This window comes from Mustela nigripes, chromosome 4 (genome assembly GCF_022355385.1).
Source record: "Mustela nigripes isolate SB6536 chromosome 4, MUSNIG.SB6536, whole genome shotgun sequence".
Taxonomy (NCBI): domain Eukaryota; kingdom Metazoa; phylum Chordata; class Mammalia; order Carnivora; family Mustelidae; genus Mustela; species Mustela nigripes.
Window position 1 is genome coordinate 144,831,116 of NC_081560.1, and position 18,096 is coordinate 144,849,211.

The 18,096-nt window shown below is 50.9% G+C and overlaps 1 protein-coding gene across 2 annotated transcripts; it reads left to right on the forward strand.

Moving 5' to 3' along the window:
* The first annotated feature begins 2,686 nt into the window (after nt 1-2,686).
* Nucleotides 2,687-17,397, forward strand: SFTPD (surfactant protein D). 2 transcript variants are annotated; one of them, XM_059397912.1, is made up of 8 exons: nt 2,687-2,794; nt 4,670-4,871; nt 12,350-12,466; nt 12,689-12,805; nt 13,103-13,219; nt 13,640-13,756; nt 14,353-14,436; nt 16,744-17,397. In XM_059397912.1, exons 2-8 carry the CDS (start codon nt 4,673-4,675, stop codon nt 17,118-17,120), a joined length of 1,128 nt encoding a protein of 375 aa, XP_059253895.1. In that variant the 5' UTR covers nt 2,687-2,794; nt 4,670-4,672; the 3' UTR covers nt 17,121-17,397. The 2 variants fall into 2 exon arrangements, with proteins under 2 accessions (XP_059253895.1, XP_059253896.1); XM_059397913.1 differs by having other exon boundaries at nt 16,747-17,397.
* Nucleotides 17,398-18,096: the final 699 nt, after the last annotated feature.

Genomic DNA, 18,096 nt, shown 5'->3' on the forward strand with positions numbered 1-18,096 from the left:
GTTTTACTTTAAGCTCTCTCTCCCTATGATCATGTTTTGTTTCTTAAATTCCACATATCAGTGAGATTATACGGTAATTGTCTTTCTCTGATTGACATATTTCACTTAGTGTAACATAACATTGTTGCAAATGACAAAATGTCTATTTTTTTTTTTGGCTGAGTCATATTCTATTGTATGTGTACACAACATCTTCTTTATCTATTCATCTGCCAATGGACATCTAGGCTCTTTCCATAGTTTGGCTGTTGTGGACATTGCTGCTATAAACATTTGGGTGCATGTGCCCCTTCAGGTCACTACATTTGTAGCTTTAGGTTAAATACCCAGTAGTGCGATTGCTGGGTCATAGGGTAGCTCTATTTTCAACGTTTTGAGGAACCTCCATACTGTTTTCCAGAATGGCTGCACCAGCTTGCATTCCCACCAACAGTGTAAGAGGGTTCCTCTTTCTCTGAATCCTCGGCAACATCTATGATTTCCAAACTTGTTAATTTTAGCCATTCTGACTGGGATGAGCTGGTATCTCACTGTGGTTTTGATTTGCATTTTCCCAACAATTTGTGACGTTGAGCATCTTTTCATGTGCTTGTTGGCCATCTGTACTTCATCTTTGGAAAAATGTCTATTCAGATCCTCTGCCCATTTTTTAATTGGATTGTTGGGTTTTTTTGTTAGTGAGTTGTAGGAGTTCTTTATTTATTTTGGATATTAACCCCTTATTTGGATACATCATATACAAATATCCTTTCCCATTCAGTCAGTTGTCTTAATTTTGTTGATGGTTTCTCTCTCTATGCAGAAGCTTTTTAGTTTGATGTAGTCCCAATTGTTGATTTTTGCTTTTGTTGCCCTTGATTTGGAGTCACATCACAACAATAACAGCAACCAAAACCTAGAGCTGAAGAATACACTAGCTGATCTGAAAAATTCAAGAGAGATTCAACAAAAGACTTGACCAAGCAGAGGAATAGATCAGTGAACTTGAAGGTGGAGCTTTTTGAAATTAGCCAGTCAGAGAAGGAAAAAAAAAGTGAAATAAGCCTCCAGGGTTTATGGGACATCATCAAAAGAAATAATATATGCGTTGGGGGAATCCCAGAAGGGGAAGAGACATAGGGGAAAAAGTCTATTTAAAGAAATAATGATGAAAAACTTCCCAAATTTGGGGAGAGAAATAGGAGAAATGTGAACATCCTAGAATGAGGAGGGCTGTGTGTTAATGATGAAAGAGTTCTGTCATTAGGGGCACAGGTGGCCCTACTATAGATCCTGCTTCCAAAAAAAAAAATTGTCATAAGGGAAACAGAAGACCTTTGCCTATGAATTGAGTCATTTTATTTATTTATTTATTTATTTATTTATTTAAAGATTTTATTTATTTATTTGACAGACAGAGATCACAAGTAGGCAGAGAGGCAGGCAGAGAGAGAGGAGGAAGCAGGCTCCCCGCTGAGCAGAGAGCCCGATGCGGGGCTCAATCCCAGGACCCTGAGATCATGACCTGAGCCGAAGGTAGAGGCTTTAACCCACTGAGCCACCCAGGCACCCCTGAATTGAGTCATTTTAGATTCTACAATATACAAGGGGATCCCACAGGGAACATCCAAGTACAGGAAGGAGTTGGCACCATCAATGCAATGGCCAAAGGAGAAGCTTGGAGACCCAGGTCCCCTGGTAGGTGGAACTAGGCAGAGAATAAGTTGCAAGAGATAAAGCCACAAGAATCTAGAAGCAAGCAGAGATTGCCTTTTTTTTCTTTAAGATTTTATTTATTTATTTGACAGACAGAGATCACGAGTAGGCAGAGAGGCAGGCAGAGAGAGAGGAAGGGAAGCAGGCTCCCCACTGAGCAGAGAGCCCGATGTGGGGCTCAATCCCAGGACCCTGGGATTATGACCTGAGCTGAAGGCAGAGGCTTTCACCCACTGAGTCACCCAGGTGCCCCAGAGATTGCCTTTGATAGCAAAGGCAAGAGGGTGGGCAACTGTCTTACAGTGATTGGAAGTTAGATTCCCCTTGGGGAGGACTGCAGCGGCATATCATCTGCTCAGGGGTCCAAACCAGGCACCTGAGTAATGCACAGGGCAAACTTCAGCTAAAACGGTGGGAGATGAGGGCAAGGAAGTTAAGGGAAGGCCAGCCCATAAAAGGCAAGAAGGGGTCTCTCTGAGATTTTAAAGCAGGAAGTAAAAGACGACCTGCCATGTGGCAATTCCCCCCGCCCCCGCCCCCCCCCCCCCCACCCCCAGGCTGCAGCCTTTACAGTTCCTCCACTTGCCCCGCCCCTGCCCGGATATGCCAAGGAGCTCCCTGCTCTTTCCCAATATCTGGGCAGTAATGTTGAGGTGAAGGAGGAAGAGAAGTGGGCACAGCAGGTTCTGGACCTTGGAATCGGCGGATGCAGGTCGCACTGGCAAGAGGGTAGATCATTGTGCAACTTGCCAGTCTTCTCTGGAGCTCAGATTTTTGGACATCTGTAAAATACAGACACTGATGATGCCGTATCACTCACGTGGGGCTTCAGGGGGTTCCCGGTGAGATCACAGCCTGAGAGTGCTCTATATACTCTAGGGAGATACGCATGTATTGTTATGAATGTCAGTGGCAGGTTTCCAGAAACCAGGTGGAGGTGAGAGTGAGTCAACAAGGAAGAAATTGCCCCACTTGGTGGGAAGAGCTCTTAGCAGAACGGGGCTGGGCTGCTCAGGTTACGAGACAGGCATAAATAGCCGGTGCCTGCCAAGGAAAGCCTAGTTGGCCTGGAGATCCTGGAGGCCCAGAAGAAGCAACTGTGAGTGTTTCTGTCCTTTCCTGCCTTTTGGTTTTCCCAAAGCCTGGCGAATATCTCCTTGCCCATATGGCTGCTTTATCCCACTGGGGCTGTGGAGGCAGGGTCTTGGATGCTGTTCTGGTCTAGAAGGTGTGATGCGTGGGGGGCAGAGTGGGGTAGTGAGGGGTGTTCTTCTGCCCCTCACTGCTCCCTAAGTTCTCTGGGCTGGGGGAGGGTGGATCACTTGGCTGTCATCCAGTCGGACCCCAGACACCACTGTCTGGAAGCCCCAGTGGAAAAAGCAATTTCAACTTCTGTCTTAGTTCCACCCCATTGCTGATTTCCTCAGGAAGAAGGGTCGTAGAGGAGAAAAACAGCAGGCCTTCCAGGGCCCGGGTTCTAAGCCCATCCACGTACCCGCTGCCTGTGGGACATGGACATTCATGCTTCTCTCTTAGACTCAAATGTTTACTTTAAAAAATAGACTTACTGGACTAGGTCACTAATTTTCCAACCAATTTTCAGAGGAGTCATTTTTCTCAATAAAATCTGAATCTGAAAACTTGGCATGAACACTCTGGGTCGAGGCGCCTGTGGCTCGGCTCACGCCCCCTTTTCCCCCCGCTAAAACGCCTCTTCTGAATCGTAAGTCTGAAAACCTGTGAGTGAGCTCTCTCCGAGGCGCCTTCCTGCTACCGTGGACCATGCAGCCTTCTGTGGCATCTTGAGCAGCCGGGAAGAATGCCTGTTGCTTTTTGTTCTTCCCCAGATTTGGGGTACAGAGCCCCAGAGCCGAGGTAACTGCAGACCAGCGGCTGATGCCCTTGTTCCAGCCTGGGTCCTTGGGCGCTCATGCCTGAGCTTCTGCCCAAGGCCTGGTGACCCCCTCCTCCTTTGCACAATGTCCCTCGGGCTTTGTTCCGAGCCTCTGCCACTCCCACAGGCTCTTTCCCTGCTCATAACATTACAGTTTCTGTCTGAGAGAGGTAAAAGCCCAGGACTGCAGGTGACTCAGGCCCTGTACCTGCCCAGGTCTCACTTAGTCCCCAGGTCCCAGTCAGAGGGTAACTGGATGCCCCATGGGACATCTGCTGTTTCTTATCCCCAAACTAGCCTTCCCTAGACTGAACCCATCTCACACGTCCCCTCCCGCCACGAGGCCTTTCTTTCAATTTCTCTTAGGTCACCCAAGCAGAATGCAACTTGTCCCAGGGGCTCTCCAGCTGCTAATTTAGTATCTCTGAGAACTTTCACCGAGTTCTCTATGGGAATTTCCTTACGGAGACAGTGTCTAGTCCAGGGATGGCAAATCACCTGGAAAAGAAGCAACCACGTACACTCCTGTGTTCAGGATAGACATCACTAAGCATCCAGGACTCTGACTCCTTTTTAGAACAGCACTGCCAATGACACAAATGCTAGTCCATCCAAGAAAGCAAATGAGAGGAAATGGGTTTGCCTGGTCAGAGCTAAGCCATCCACCTTAATAGTAGGCAGGGAGAAGGAGGTACAGCAAGGGGAAAGGTCATTTCTAGAACTACCCAGTGAATCTTTCCCGATGGGACATATGGCTTCAGTGAGGAATTCTACATCCTAGCCCCTGTGCCAATGGCAGTGTCCAAGGGAAGACCTGAGAAAGGACAACATGGGGCATGTGATAGGTGGATACTGCAGTCAATCCATGTCCTGGGTTCCGTCTGGGTAACTCATGCTCTCCCAGGCCAGACCAAATGCTCACCTGGACTTTCCATGCCTTTGGAAGCCCTGTTATTCTCAGCTCCATAGGATGGGTGGAGGTAGAAAGGTGCTTCTCCTGACTTTCAGGAGCTGGACCAAGCCCTAACCTATGTCCTAGGACCAAGAGCATGTCCTTTCTCTTTCTGTTCATCTGCCTAGGCCATGCTTCTCCTCCCTCTCTCCGTGCTGATGCTGCTCACACGGCCCCTGAGCTCCCTGGGAGCAGAAATGAAGACCTATTCCCAGAGAACAGCGGCCAGCACCTGCACCCTGGTCATGTGTAGCCCCACGGAGAATGGCCTGCCCGGTCGTGATGGACGGGATGGGAGAGAGGGCCCCCGGGGCGAGAAGGGGGATCCAGGTAGAGCTGGGGCCATGGGCTCGTCCTGGTGGAAAGGGGTGGGCATTGGAATTGTAACCAGCCGGGAACGTTGGATGCGCCGCTGAGGAAGGCTCAGAGGCAGACTTCTTCCTCCCCAGGGGTGGGTTTCCCTAAGACGTTTGGTCTTTCTAAAACACTGCGTTACCAGTCGAAAACTGACCAGCTGTTCTGAGCCCCAGGTGCCTCCCTCCACAACCAGCTGCCCTGACTCCTCCCCTGGAGTCTTCTGAGTCCTTCCACCCCAAGAATGAGGAAATAGTGGGGACCTGGAATTTGTGGCTCTCCAGAACCTGGTCCCAGGGATTAACAGTTTTTTGTCCAGATTAAATGGTGTCTGTGCGCGGTGTGAAATATTTTTAATACTGCATGGAGAATGGGAAAGAAGAAGTTTCGGTGGCCCCAGACTCAGGTCTGATCGGAAGGATTTGCCCTAGTACATTACAGAGAAAATGGAAGGAAGCTCACATTTCTTTGTCCAGCCTTGTGCTCGGGCATTCCCTGAGTAATTCATTTAACCCTACCAAAGATTTCACAAGGAACTCTATTTGGCTGAGAACACTGTGATGCAGAAAGGCCAAATGATACCCATTGTGGTGGGGGGAAGACACAGGCTTGTGCATCAGACAGATCTGGGCTACAGAGCTAGCTCCATCTCCACAGCAGGGACCCAGCCTGGGACAAGCCAGTGTCCCCAAGTCTCAGTTTGCTCATCTATAAGTGGGAATAATATCAACTGCATAGTAACAACTGAGCCAAGGCTTCGCTTTTTATTAAGTTCTCAGAATCAAGGTGCATCTTCCTGCTGGACCGGTCAGGTGAATTCTCATGAGGTTCCCAAAGGTACTGATTATTAAGGGAATTATCCAAGAAGTACTTCCCTCTAGGGGAGGATCTGGGTCTTGGTGGCAAGGTGTCAGAGTTCAGTGAACCAGTAACTAGGACAAGGGACCCGCAGGTGCTGGGCTAGGGCAATGGTGGGATCCACGGAGGTCTTTATCTTTCAGGAGTTTGCATTTTGGTTGGAGAGGAGGGAAACTAACAACATTTAAGCTGGAAAGAATGGATAACATTCCCAAACTTTGTAGGGTAAGGGATGAGTGAGTATCTCTGTGTATCTGTCTATCCTTTGCAGACAAAGTTCCTCCCAACATGAATGATCTGGTGCTTGGGGAAGCCCCCTGGAAGGGAACTTAGAAGGTGTCAGCATCTTAGAGAATCCCCTCCAGCTGGAGATTCTCCAGCTGGAGAATCCCTCTCCAGCTCTCAGAGGGGCCCTGAATTAAATCCTAGAGAGCCCTTTTCTATGGTCACCCTGTGACCCTGCAGCATCCAGTGTGTCTGAGCTCTCTCCGTTTTGTGCAGATGGCTTCCCTTCCCACCCTACCCCCTGCCCCCATGCACATTCCGAGCGAGCCTGGCCTTGGGTCGGTGCTTGGAGAGAGAACTGTACCCAGTTGGGCCAGGAGACTAGGCTGCAGTCTGGCTCCTAGACTGTAGACACACTAGACAATCAATCACGATGGGTCTGAGAATTTCCTAGAGAGCTTGGAGCACCTCAGAATCCTGACCCAAGTTCATCTGGCTGGGGCCAGTGTCGGCACTTAGGACCACGTCCCCTGCAGATGCTGATGCATAGGGTTCCAGATAGGCCAGAGAGAAGAAAGCCTTGAGCAGAGGTGGAGCGTGGAGTAGGGTCACTGTGCTAATGCCTCGGGCATATCATAAAGGGTCAGTAAGACCCCACCCTGTTTGGGGGGCTGTATTTCCAGGGACAGTCCCCTTATTCCTCAGCATCTCCAAGATCCCTGCCCAGAAGGATTCAGCAAGAGAGTCCCTCCATGGGCATGCATCTCCCTCGAAATAAAGCCACACACCCCTCTGCAGCCCACAAGGACTTTCTGCCCTGCCTACTCCTCTGACCTTGCCTCCTTCTACTCTGGCCACTGGCTCCTGGCAGATCCCTAACCACACTCACCACCCCCAGCCCTTCTCCCACCTACTCTCCCACCTACTTCTCCCCATAGCCGTCCCTGTGGGTCACTCACCTTCCTCCCGATTTTCCTCATAGACCACCTTCTCCATGAGTCTGTCCCTGACCACCCTACTCGGAAGACACCACGCCCCCTTCCGACACTCTCTGTGCTTTATTTTTCCTCTGTGGCACTTATTCTGATCTAATAAACCCTAGGTTTATTACCTAGGTTTATTACCTAGGTTTATTACCTAGGTTTATTATAAACCCTAGGTTTATCTAACTAGGTTTATTAAACCTATCTAACTAGATGTTTATTATAAACCCTAGGTTTATCTAATAAACCTAGGTTTATTACCGATGTGGTACATTTTAACTTTTAGGATCTGTTTCTCTGCAGTTGGGATTAAGCTCCATGAGGAAGGGATCTGATTTTGTTCTGCTTCTCTCCCTGGCACTGAGGATGTTGTCTCGTGCACAGTAGCAGTTTCAGGGAGTACTTGTGGAATGAAGGGAGGTGAAATGCAGGGGGAGGAGGGGCCTGCTGTGGTGAAGACCGGCCACATTGCTGGTCCATAAAGCTTCACTTCAGTCTGCACTAAGGGACAGGGATGGCCTTTGGGGGGACACTAGGATGCAAAATTCGTGCTTTTTTTTTTTTTTTTAAAGACTTAATTTATTTGAGAGAAAGAGAGAGCACGAGAGAGCACAAGCAGCGGGGGAGGAAAAGAGAGAGAAGCAGGTTCTCCACTAATCAGGGAGCCCCACATGGGGCTCGATCCCGGGACCCTGAGAGCATGACTTGAGCTGAAGATAGACGCTTAAAGACTAAGCCACCCAGGTGCCACATACTTAGTGTTTTTGGAGGCATGGATGCTTGCTGTTGAAGAGGGTGTCCCCTCTCCTGGCCTCTAGGGCTTGTGCATGATGGATGGGACACCTCCACCACTCCTTTTACCGGCCACCAGCCCAGCCAGGGAGGAGCCCAAGACGGGCTCGGCCTAGGGGCAGGACATCTCCACCCCAGCACAGGGCCCTGCTGAGTATGGGACACGGGGCCCAAGCTGTAGCTCTCTATGCTTCCATGGCATTCCCAGTGAGGATCGTACCGTGCCGAGCACAGAGCTTTTCAGCCACCCACCCCAGGCACCAGCTGCCCGCCACCGGCTCGCTCTAGCCCAGGCAGTCCTGGTCCCTCCTCCCTTGGGAGCACAGTTTCCAAGTCAGAAATGTCACCTTCCCTCTACACGTCTCTCTAAGTCCTCCTTGCCCTGAAGTTCCATTTCTTCCTCTAGGAAGAGAGCTCTGGGCACGTGTGTGTGCTGGGGTTGGGGTGATGATGAGACGGGAAGAGGGACATCTTATGAATTGTCTTCCTCACTCCTGACCTGTGCCTCACATTTGAAAATCCTATTACAAATCCCGTGCGGACAGGGACCTGGTGCTAATATTTGCGTGTTGCCCAGTGCCAAGCCTATGGTGGTCTTCCACCGATGGTTTCTTAGTGAGCAAGTAACTGAATGAATGAGTCAGCACCACCTGTCAGGTGTCATTTCTTTTTGCATGTGAATGTAGACAGTGGCTTTAGTCACAACAACCCAAATGCCAGGTGACAGGTGAATGGACGAACAAGACGTGTTCTGTCCACACAGTGGGACACTAGTCAGCCATATAATGGAATGAAACCTCAAGACATGCTGCCACGTGGATGGCCCTCAAGGACATCACTCTAAGTTAAAAAAAAGCCAGATGTCGAAGGTCATAGGTATACATTCCATGTATACGGAATGTCCAAAGTAGGAAATAGAGACAGAAAGCAGACCAGTGGTGTCCAGGGGCTGGGAGGAGGGGGCGTGGGGGTATGATGGCTTAGTGGCTATGGTTTTTTTTTTGAGGGGTGATGAAATGATTTTGAACTCAGTAGAGGAGGTAGTCACAGACCACTGCCACGGAACTGTGTGCTTGGAAAAGGTTAATGTGATAGGAATTTCGCCTCAGTAAAAAAAAATAAAAAACAAATAACCAAATGAACAGAATTAAGAGTGTAAAACTCTTAGATAAGTCATCTACTCCCATTAGTCTTCTGGAGGTAAATCTTGAGTAATGTCAGGACTAGACAGCCTTTCCAGAGTAACACGTTTTTCTAAGAATAGGCTTGATCATTTTTCCAATACAAAAATAATTTGCGGCCACTGAAGAAACGAGAAGAAAGTTAACATTACCTTGTGTCACGAGGAAGGAATGACTGGTCCCAGTTCTGTATGTACTTCTCCTGTGTCTTTTCCTGCTTGTGTACGTGCCCTACACACGCATAAACGCGCTCGTTAATAGGATCTCGTTGCACGTACTGATAACACAGGTAACAATCTGGTCTCTTTTCTAAAGTTTCAAGAGCATATTCCGTTGCTTTTGCCTTTTTTAATTGAGGTGTAAATGACATATAACATTGTCTTTGTTTCCAATGCATGACATGATGATTTAATATTTGCATGTACGGTGAGATGATCACCCAAGAAGTCTCATCTGCGTCCGTCACCACGCATAGTACATACAATTTCTTTGTTATTGTGATGAGAACTTTTAAGATCTACTCCCTGACTTGTGGTAAACTTCAGAGAAATTGCCACAATAGCTCATGTATCAGCAATCTTTCTTCTTATTCTGTGGGGATAATAACAGGACCCCATGGGCATATGATTATTTAAACAGAAAAAAAAAAGGATGTGATTCCTCAGTGATTATGTAACTCTGTCAGCACCTTGACCAATTCTATGTGGCTGGGGTAACAAAAATTGCTCCTTTAAAGCCAGAGTGTACCCCACTGCATGGGGTTAACTATGGGATTACAGAGAAAATGGGTGATCCAATTTTCCAAGATTTTTTATTTATTTGACAGAGAGAGATCACAACTAGGCAGAGAGGCAGTCAAAGAGAGAGAAAGAGAGAAGGAGGGAGGAGGAAGCAGGCTCTCTGCCTAGCAGAGAGCCCGATGCAGGACTCGATCCCAGGACCCTAACCCTGAGATCATGACCTGAGCTGAAGGCAGAGGCTTAACCCACTGAGCCACCCAGGAACCCCTGGGTGATCCCACTTTCTTGATGACTCGATTGGATAATGTACTTGGGGATGCCCTTATCTCCTGTGACAAGCCTTCTCCCACTTGCCAGGGATTCCTTGTAATTAGGATATAGTTAAGTCTAGACCTTGAACAAAAAGAACTTCTTGATGGTTTTATCTCATAGTCGTTTATCCTAGAAGCCACCTCTGTTGATATACAATTGCAAGCGAAGGCTTTATTTAGCCAAACATACAACATACGACAGTCCTCCTGGGAAAAAGAGCCTCAAAACTCACTATGGGACTTCCAGGACTTACATAGGACTGCAATATAAAATAAGCAAAACATTATACTTGCTCACCAGGACTCTAAGTGATACTTCCCAGGCGCTGATACACTCAGCCAAGCATTAAGTGAAGTCAGAGACGGACTTTTCCAGAACCGTGCCACTATTAACTGCCTGCTATTGCTACACCCTTTGGAGTACAAGGAATTTCCTCACATGTTGTTTTAATATTTCAGTTAACTCCTGCAAGGTGTCCCTATTGATAGGGGATATTTGTGATCCATTAAATAAGATCAAGATATCCACTCATTTATGACAAAATTGGTAATTGGGGATCTTAGCCAAGGGATGTGATCAAAATTCTGGGCCTAATTCTTATTTTATGTTCATCCTTTTGCATGTGCTGATGCAGGTACCAATTGCTGCCCATCAGGACCCCTGGGAGCCATACCATGGGCCCCCGGACCAAACCCTGGATAGATTCTAACTGTGGCACAGCCCACCGCCTCATTTCAGCCGGAAGCAGCCAGCGTGGCCATCGTCCCATTCCCTGATGGCAGTAAGGGTTACTATTCCAGGAGGAGGAATGAATAAGGGACAGGCAGGGCTAGTTAGGGAGAAATTAGATAGGGGCCTATGTGATCAGACTCACAGAAATCCCCAAAATGTGGGGGTTTGGGGAAACCAGAGATAAGGGAACAAACCAGACCACCCTTCCCTGAGCATGTGGGGTGGGTGTCTTTTTTTAAGATAATCACTTGTGACCAACAAAAATAACCAGACCTTAATAAAGAAGTAAGCCATTGAAGGTATGGCTAGTCCATGGCTAGTCACTAGTCCTGCTCAACGGTGATAGAGAGGTTAAAAGGATTTAAGTTCCCTGGTTAGCTTTCTAGAAAATACCAACCCTAAAGGCCCTCAGGGACAACCCTGTTGGGATTCTTCTCATTCCTGAGAGCTTTTTACTGTATCCTTGCTTAATAAACTTCTATCGCTTTACACACACACACACACACAAAGAAAGAAAGAAAAGGAAAGAAAAGAAATACCTACTCTCCGAGCAACTTTCACATATGCGATCCTGTATTCTTAAGTCTAGTGGCCATGCAGCACATGACATCCCCAGGACTTATTTTATAACTGGACACTAGTATCTTTTGACCCCTGCAAGCCATTCTGCCCACTTCCCAACCCCACCTCTAGCAACCATCAATCTGTCCTCTGCATCTATGAGTTTATTGTTTTTGTTTGTTTGTTGGCTTATCTGTTTGGATTCCATATATAAATGGGATCATATGGTATTTGTCTTTCTGTCTGACTTATTTCATCTAGCATAATGTCCCCAAAGTCCATCCATGTTGTTGCAAATGGCAAGATTTTGTTCTTTTTTTGTGGCTGAGGAATATTCCATCATATATATACACACCTAGATTTTCTCCATCCATTCATCCATCGATGGACACCTAGGCTCTAAGCTCTCTCCATATCTTGGCTACTGTAAACAATGCTGCAGTGAACATGGTGGTGCTGATCTTTTTGAATTAGTATTCTTGTTTCCTTTAGATAAATACCCAGAAGGGGAATTGACGGGTCGTATAGTAATTCTTTTAATTTTTTGAGAAACATTCGTTCTGTTTCCCACGGTGGCTGCACCGATTTATGTTCCCACCAACAGTGCACAAGGGCTCCCTTTTCTCCACATCCGGGCCAACACTCGTTATCTCTCGTCTTTTCTGATCATAACCTTTCCAACAGGTGTGAGGTGCTATCTCATTGAGGCTTTGATTTGCAGTTCCCTGGTAATGAATGCCAGGTGTCCTTTCTGATAGCAACTTGGGTTCTGGCAAGGGGAGAACAAGGAGTCCATGATCAAGGGTAAATGCTGACAGATTGCCTGCTGTAAATACTTTGGACAAGCCAAGTCATGTGGGTCTTGGTTTGAACCTGCAGCCAACTCTGGCAAGCCTGTTTTCTCACCTGTAAGATGCCCATTTCCTGGATTACCACAGGACCAAGAGTGTGGAGATAGAACATCTACACACTTTAGAATCTTGAAGGCATGCAGGGGGCCTGATGGTACACGCAGCTGGTTCCTCCTGGGCCCACGGCCAGGTTTATACCCATCTCTTCTGCCACTACAGGTTTACCAGGAGCTGTAGGGAGAGCCGGGACGCCTGGCCCAGCTGGCCCAGTTGGGCCCAAAGGGGACAATGGCTCTGCTGGAGAGCCTGGACCAAAGGGAGACTCCGGACCATCTGGTGAGCAGCTGGGCATGGAATGCGGCAGTCTGCAGGAGCTGCCTCCCCTGGGATGGGCTGGTAGACGTGCACAGATCCTATCCCGGGAAGAAGGAGGAAGGTTGCTGGAAGGTGGCACTGGGTTCTTTCAGGGAAGACTGGAATTGCTGCTGCTCTTGTCTTCATGTGCTCCCACCTCCAACAAGGTTTAGTGTCACTGACTAGCCTGGTGCTTTCCCCCAGGACCTCCAGGACCTCGAGGTGTGCCTGGTTCAGCCGGCAGAGAGGGTCCGTCAGGGAAGCAGGGGAGCGTAGGACCTCAAGGCCCACCCGGCCCAAAAGGAGAGGCCGGGCCCAAAGGTAGGTGGTTGGTATATAGGCGGTCTGGGAGGGAGAAGGGAGGAGTTCGGTGGCATTCCGGGACAAGCTTGGAATGCCAGAGGGTCAGCGCTGGGTAGACTGCATCGTTGTGGCCCCTTCCCACTGCCCCACCCTCCCATTCCCACATTGATGGCATCTTCCTGGTCGCCTCCGTGGAGGAAGCCCAGTAAGGAACAGCTTGTCCCCAGTTCTCTCCCTCGTCCTGGAGCGGTGGGTGAAAACTCCTCTACTGATCACATTCTCAGCAGCATTTGTCCCAACTGGTTCCTTCCTCAGGAGAAGTGGGTGTGGCAGGCAAGCCGGGCTCTGCGGGGACACGAGGCCCCACAGGTGTTAAAGGAGAGAGAGGGGCCCCTGGTGAGCGAGGAGTCCCCGGGAATGCTGGGGCGGCAGGTGAGTGATGGAAGGAGCTAGGGCCGGGCTCCAGTTCCCTTGTGTCCCCCTGGGGCTGTTGATGACCACCTCCCCCCCCCGCCGCCACTTATCACATCAGAGCTGACATGACTGGGCTGGGTAGGGGTGGAGTGGGGAGCGCAGAGATCTATGTCCAAGGAGGGTGACTGCTGGGCTCTGGGAGCTGTGTGCATCCAGGGAGAATGACACTTGAGCAACAGGGCTAGTCTGGGTGCCAGAGGGGTGCGTCATTTTTTGTTGGGACAGTCAGTGTATGGAGGGAGGGCATGGCTGGGTTCTGGGAAGAGTCCATACAGGGGAAGGGGGGCCATAGGCTAGTTGGACGGTCCATGTCCTGGGAGGCTGAAAATTCTGGAGAATGTGTACAGAGCTCACTCAGCTCTTTTTCTGTGATCCCAGGACCCCCTGGAGCCATGGGTCCACCGGGACCTCCAGGTACCAAAGGACCCCCAGGACTGAAGGGGGACAGAGGTGCTCCTGGGGACAAAGGCGCGAAGGGAGAGAGTGGGATTCAGGGTAAGGTGGTATCTGTCGGATTTGGGATTCCCACGGGGTGGGGGCAGGGGAGGGAGGTGGTGGTTTTTCTATCAGGATAGCTTATCCTCTCGGACTTCGGCCGTATTAATCATGGGGAGTGGTGGGAAGCAGGAAAGCTAGCTGGCATGAAGGCAGGAGAACTAGGCTCTCGTTCTACACTTACTTCCTGAGGGCAACGCTGAGCGGTTTTCCATCTGATCACCGGGGAAAGCATATCCTGCTTCCCGATTCAAAGGATAGCTCAGAGTATCAAATAATCCAATGGATGGGAAATATTCCCATGCCCTCAAAAGGAGGTGCGATGGTATCCCCAGAATTTGGAGTTCAAATGTCATGCGGACATTTGAACACATTAGTGTCCGTAAGGTGCAGGACCTGCATATGGGACAGTTTGTTCATAGCAGAACCACGGGAAATCAGGGGGCAACAGGGGCCAGTTATGTCAGCAGATGTGGGCTTCTGAGGACACACCCCCAGGATGTGCCTGCAGCTAGTCACCCTTCCCGGAGGCCTAGGATCTGGGCTGATCCCAGACTCTGTTGGGCTTACCTTCCCTCGGCCTATCTCTTCGGCAGACATCACTGCTCTGAGGCAGCAGGTGGAGGCCTTGCGTGGACAGGTACAGCACCTCCAGAACACCTTCTCTCAGTACAGGAAAGGTAAGTTCCTGAGCCTGAATGGAGCCAGACACTGAGACTAGGCGCCTGACGTGTCTGGGCCTTGCTTTGGCATTGGCTGGGCTTGGGTCTAGGATTGGAATGGGTTGGGGCCATATTTAGGGCTCGACCTGGCTCTGGGGTGGGGTCTGGGGCAGAGAATAGGACTGGGACAGAGCATACTCTGGGGTCTGCAAGTGGATACAAGAGACAGTTAAGAGCATGTGGCCATATCACCAGTTCAACAGGGTGACCGAAGTAGGATGGACGTTATCAGTTGCCATGATGCCCCCCAGCATCACAGCCATCTGTGACCTGGTCAATGCCCTGAACCCTGCTTACCCTATGTCGGTCCCTGTGATAGACTGTGGACACCCAACCTAGGGTGCATTTCTTAGTTCTGTGGGACCCTGTGTGCATGTGCCCAGGGACGTTGCTTCACGGCCCAAGGCAGCAGAGAATCCAGATGCTGTTCTGAGAGCTGGCGCTGGGGTGCTGCCCTTGGGGTTCAAGGCTGGTGGGGGTTTGGCCTTGCCATGTGGCCATCAGGTGCCTCACCTGGACGTGCCTATGGTCCTGGCGGGGGGCTGGCCACCTCTGGGCTCCAGCCAGTGCTCTGCCTGCACCTGTCCGGGTGTTTCAGCCACCCTGGAATGCTGCTGAGTCGGGGCCCCCAGGAACACACATCCCAGTGCCCTGTGCCCTTCAGAACCTCCACATCAGTCCTTGACTGCCCCAGTTCTCATCTGCTCGACCTGACTTCAGCTCTAAGTCTGCATCATTCATCCAATCTCCCTGATCCAAAAAAAAAAAAAAAAAAAAAGAGAGAGAGAGAGAGACGTTTTCTGAAGGAGTAAAGCATAAAGGGGCCTGGCTGGGTAAGACACAGGGTCGGCCCCTATGTACCTAAGTAGCAAGGATGAGAGTTTCAGATATTAGGTATGTCTTCCTCCCTCCACAAACATGCACATGTGTTCACTCACTCCCATGCCCACCGCTGCACACAAAGCAGAACATGTCCGCAGGCCCCCGCCATGTGTGTGTGTACTCATGGCTCAGCCAGCACCGTGACATACATGAACACGAGCAGAGGCGTGCACGTCTATCTGGATGGTGCGTGCTACCATCCAGATCTGGGCTATGTGCCCAGAGGCAGGAATGCAACGTGAATTGTCACGCGGGCCCCGTGCAGGCCAGTGCCAGGGGCCTCCCTGCTCTAATCCATCCTTGGGGAGCATCCGTCCCCTGAGCCCAGGCTGAAGCTACTGAGGAGGGAGGCCCAGGGAGGACAAGGCATAGCCCTCTAGGGAGCCCAGAGGACTTTCATCCCTGAGCCCCAAAGCCAAAGGGATGAGGATGGGATGGACTAAAGAGAGACGCTTGGTAAGTCACGTGGGTGATGCTTTTATGAGGTGTATGCCCACTCTAGAAATAAGGAATTCGAAATCCTGAAAAGTGTCTGGGGGGGGGGTAACTTTCCTTTGTCCATCTAGACAGCCAGTGCCAGGTTGGGGCAAAACACCTGGCTTCAAATCCCCAGACAGAGCTGTCCCCCAGATCTGGCTTCAAATCCCCAGACAGAGGCTGTCCCCCAGATCTGGCTTCAGATCCCCAGACAGAGCTGTCCCCCAGATCTAGCTTCAGATCCCCAGACAGCTGTCCCAGGGCCGAGTCCCTCCCCCTGCCTCAGCTCAGGTGCTTTCATTCTCCCACCTGGTACCCCAGGAAGGCTGGTTGGCTGGGGCATCGCCCACATGCGTACCAAGGGGCCAACATGGGGCGCGGTGAGTGCAGAGATGAGCGCATCTCTTGGATGCCCCCGGTTGCCCCCCACCCATCACACGGCAACCCCCAGACACGCTCCTGGGCGTTTTTCACACTCTCAGAAAGTGCGCCAGCCGCCACACTCCTCTCCCAGGCCGAAGTCGATCCAATTCCCACTGGCTGCAGCACACGACGTGGGGTGAAGTAGAAAGGGCATGTTCCGGCTCTAGGGTCCCAGCAAACAAGGTTTAATCCCAACCCTACATTTGGCAGGCCTGTGACCTTGAGCCCTTTACTTAACCTCCCAGACCTCTGGGGTTTTCACCTGTAAGTACAGACCACAGGACCTTCTCCTAGCATGCACTGTAAAGTCAGGGGTGCTCTGGACCCAAGTGCCTCACTTTTATCCTATCTGGTGCCCTGATACCCCATAGGGGAGGCCTGGGGTCGGCGGGGGGAGCTCCAGTCGGAGCACAAAGTTCTTGGATCCCCTGAGCTCGGGCCAGGTGTTGCCATAACCCCAACCTGGCTCTCCTCTTCTCTTAGTAGACCTCTTTCCCAATGGCCGAGCTGTCGGGGAGAAGATCTTCAAGACAGGAGGTTTTGAAAAGAATTTTGAGGACGCGCAGCTGGTGTGTATGCAGGCCGGGGGACAGATGGCTTCCCCACGCTCTGCAGCCGAGAATGAGGCCGTGCAGCAGCTGGCCACTGCTTACAACAAGGCTGCTTTCCTGAGTGTGACCGACATCAAGACAGAGGGCAAGTTCATCTATCCCAGCGGGGAGCCCCTGGTCTATTCCAACTGGGCCCCTGGGGAGCCCAACAACAATGGCGGCTCAGAGAACTGTGTGGAGATCTTCACCAACGGCAAGTGGAATGACAAGTCCTGCGGGGAGCAGCGTCTGGTGGTCTGCGAGTTCTGAGCCGCCGGGATGCAGGGGGCACAGCGGAGCCTGGCCAGCGAGTGGGGGCCCAGGCCTGTGTGCTGCCAATGCCACGGTCAGATGGGGCCTCCCCTGCTGGCCAGGGCTTCTCCACAGAGCTGTGGGCAGAGGCACGAAGGCAGGTCCGCGCACAATGCCTCTCTCAGAGTCAAACAGCTTTGCACGCGGAAGACCTGTCAGAGGAAGAAGGGGCCGCTGCTTTCCCGGTTGCAAGGAATAAAATTGGGTCCCCAAGACCTCCCCATGGCAAAGTCCAGTGGCTTCTCCTCGGCTGTTCTCCTCCTCCTCGAGCTGTCAGCCACGTTCGACCCGCTGACCGGCCCTGCCCTTCCCTCTTGCCCCTTGGGGCTTCCAGAGCCGCACTCTTGCTGACTTTCGTCCCAGCCCCATCAGCCACCTTTTCTCCTCCCTCCCGCTTCTGGAGGGCTTCATGGCGCCGTGCTGGCCTCTGCTTTCCCTCCGTTCTCTTCTGGCCTGACTTTCACTCCGGGTGGGACTCATTCTGTCCAAGGCTTCCAATTCCTTCTCCTGACGGCTCCCGTATGCATATCCCTGTTGGGGACCTCTCCCTGAACCCCAGGCTCCTCCAGCCAATTCAAGCTGGAGCACCAGGGCTGGTGGGTCTCTTGGTTCAAGGCTGGAGCCCAGGAAGTGGCAGAGGACAGGGGATGACCTGGCAGTGAGTGTCTGCTTTCCCGACTGTATGGCCCCATGCCCAGTAGACTGGGCCTCATCCTTACACAGCCCTGGATCTCTCTCTCTCTCTCTCTTCAGGTCATATGACTGACTTCCTCTTGGTCCACAGGAGGGAGTTCCAGCCACACAACCCTAGATCCATCCACAATCTCGGGCATGGACAGTGTCCAGCCGTGCTCATGTTTATCCCCCCAGCCCGCCTCTGGCCTGGCAATGCCAGGAAGTTTCTTTCCCCACTCCGCCTCAGAGGTGATCTTGT